At 41.9% G+C, this 2,632-nt stretch overlaps 1 protein-coding gene across 1 annotated transcript in view; it reads left to right on the top strand.

The window, feature by feature from the left end:
* Position 1: 1 nt before the first annotated feature.
* Positions 2-2,632, top strand: part of Plaa (phospholipase A2 activating protein) — a gene marked incomplete at its 5' end in the record, with an annotated part of 40,618 nt that continues 37,987 nt past the window's right edge. Inside the window, one exon of the mRNA XM_010627028.3 lies at positions 2-126. Coding sequence (XP_010625330.1) covers positions 2-126 — 125 coding nt within the window. The remainder of the gene's footprint in view (positions 127-2,632) is intronic.

The raw sequence follows: 2,632 nt of genomic DNA, 5'->3' as shown, positions 1-2,632 counted from the left end.
CCGGCTGAGCTGCTCTCTCCCGGGCCACGAGCTGGACGTGCGGGGCCTGGTGTGCTGCCTCTATCCGCCGGGGGCCTTTGTGTCAGTGTCCCGAGACCGCACCACCCGCCTCTGGGCCCCGGACAGGTGAGCGCCGCGAGTCCGGCCGCACGTATCTGTTTTGCGGGTTTTCGGGCGAGTAGGAAGAGGCCCTTCCCGCCGCTGTCCATCGACTGTCCGCCAGCTCTCTCAGCCCTGGCACCCGGGGAGTACAGTGCAGGAACCCAGCCAGATTCAAGTGAACCAAGTACCGGGTTGGGGGACCGAAACCTGCCTTCCTGTCGTAATTTAGCTCCTAAGGAGTGGGTAACCTTGTATGAGCCTTTTAGCTTTGGGAGCTTCAGTTTTGGACGAGGAAGTTTCTTTCACGGTTAAAATTTTATGATGGGAACCGCGGATATAGCTCAGTGTTCCGCCGCCTGCCTCGCAAGCACAAGGTACCGAGTTCGATCCCCACCCCCGAAATTGGCCTTGTGCAGTCTTCTAGGTAAGGTAATGAGAAAGTGTCTGGCATGTCTTTTTTCCCCCTAGAAGTTGCGCTGTAGTCTTCTCTCAAATTCTAATTTGTGAAGACCTTAATTCTCAAGAATTGCATTACAGAAAGTTGCATTAAATACTCCATCATGGGGAGTTGGTACATATGTACCTAACACATCTTAATTCATTTTAATTCTCCTTCCCCTCCTCAATGTTTTGGTCCTTTTCCTATTTACAAAAGGTCTATCTCTGTGTTTGCTATTATCTGTTTATTTTGCTCCTAAAATTATTTATACTTTGGGATTCTCTTACATGAGAGAAATTATGCGATATTTAAGCTAGCATGTTTGATTTATTTCGCTTAACATTATGGTCTCAAGGTGCATCCATTTACCTACATAGCACTCAAAAATTTCTTTCTTTGTGGCAAAGTAATATTCCATGGAGTAAAAGTACTACATTTTTTTAAAAAGTTACTGAGTTTATTGGTACATTTTAGATATTCATAACGATCACATTCATCGTTGGGAATTTGTATGTGTACATGATATGTCTTGGTTCTTATTTTTTTCCCATTCCCTTGCCTTTCCTTCAACCCCTCCACCCCTCCCTATATACATAAACTTTGTTTCCATTTTTCCTGTTTTCTTCATTTTTTTCCTCTCCCTTCTTTCAGTTTGCCTGTGCCGCCCCACCCCTTCCCTTTTGAACATTTTCTTTCTATTTCACAATATACATTTTGACCCTTATTTACTTTCAGTTTCTCACACCAGAGAAACAATTCGGTATTTACATGTGTATCCTATTTATTTCACTTTCTAGTATGGCCTCAAGTTATATCCATTTAGCTATAAATGTCTCTAGTTTATCTTTCTTTATAGATGAGTAGTACTTCATGTTATAAAAAACCCACGTCTTTATCCAGTCACCAGTTGATGGGCATTTGGGCTGTTTCCATGATTCAGCTATTACAAAATAGGCTGCTATAAACAGGGAGCACCACATTTTCCTTATCTGCATCTGTTGAGGTACATACAGGATTCTTCCAAAATTTAGGTATTAAGAATTGTGCTGCTGTAAACACGGATGTGCATATATCACTGTAATGTCTTTAACTGTTTACCTAGAAGGGAAGTAGCTTGGTCAAATAGAATTTCTTTGTTTGTTTGTTTGTTTTTTGAGACAGGGTCTCACTGTGTAGCTGAGACTGACCTGGAACTCACTATGTAGCTCAGGCTGGTCTCGAACTCAAAGCAATCCTCCTGCCTCAGCCTCTGGAGTGCTGGGATTACAGATGTGCTCCACCACGCCTGGCTTAGAATTTCTAGTTTTAGTTTTTTGTGAATACTTTTCTTCTTGTCCAAGTTAGTTTCTTAGTCTGGGGTCTGTGGTTTTGGGAAGAGGAGGTGAAACTCCACAAGTGTTTATTGCAATGTGGAGAATTGTTTGCTTAAGAAGGGCTCCTTGCCTTTAAATATTTATTAGAGAGGTTGATGAAAAAAGTTAAAGCCAGTCCATCTCAAGTTAAGAGTTCAACCGTAGAGCAGGGTATGCTGGTGTACCTCTGTAATCTCAGTACTCAGGAGGCTGAGGCAGGAGGATTACCCCAAGTTGGAGGCCAGCCTGGTCTACATAGTGAGTTTGAGGTTAGCCTGAAGTACATAGTGAGACCCTGTCTCAAAAAACCAAACAATATCAAAAAGGTCAACCCTGACTTGACTAGTTATAGTGTAATAGTTTTAGTTATTATAAAATAGTCAGATAAGCTTGAGATAAGGGAGAATTAAGCAAACAGCCAGATAAGCCTAAAAATGTAAAAGAAAATAGCCCACCCACATTACAAACTAATAATTCAAACATCTGAGCCAAACTTAGAGATCAAGAACAAAGGATAAAAGGTTGGGGTAAAAATGGATAAAAAGTCTTCCCTCCAAGAATACTCTTACTCGGAATATACTAATTTTAACAGAAAACTGGGGTTATGTCTCATGGTGGTAAAGAATGAAGCCAAGGGGCCGGGGATTCAGCTCAGTGGTTCGGTGGCCTGCCTTGCAAGTGCAAGGACCCGAGTTCAATCCCTGGTACCAAAAAAAAAAAAAAAAAAAAAAAAAAAAAA

Source organism: Fukomys damarensis, unplaced genomic scaffold (genome assembly GCF_012274545.1).
Source record: "Fukomys damarensis isolate Sample0158 unplaced genomic scaffold, DMR_v1.0_HiC HiC_scaffold_36, whole genome shotgun sequence".
NCBI lineage: Eukaryota > Metazoa > Chordata > Mammalia > Rodentia > Bathyergidae > Fukomys > Fukomys damarensis.
The sequence above is the reverse complement of the archived record's forward strand: the minus strand, read 5'-3'. Positions and strand labels throughout refer to the sequence as shown.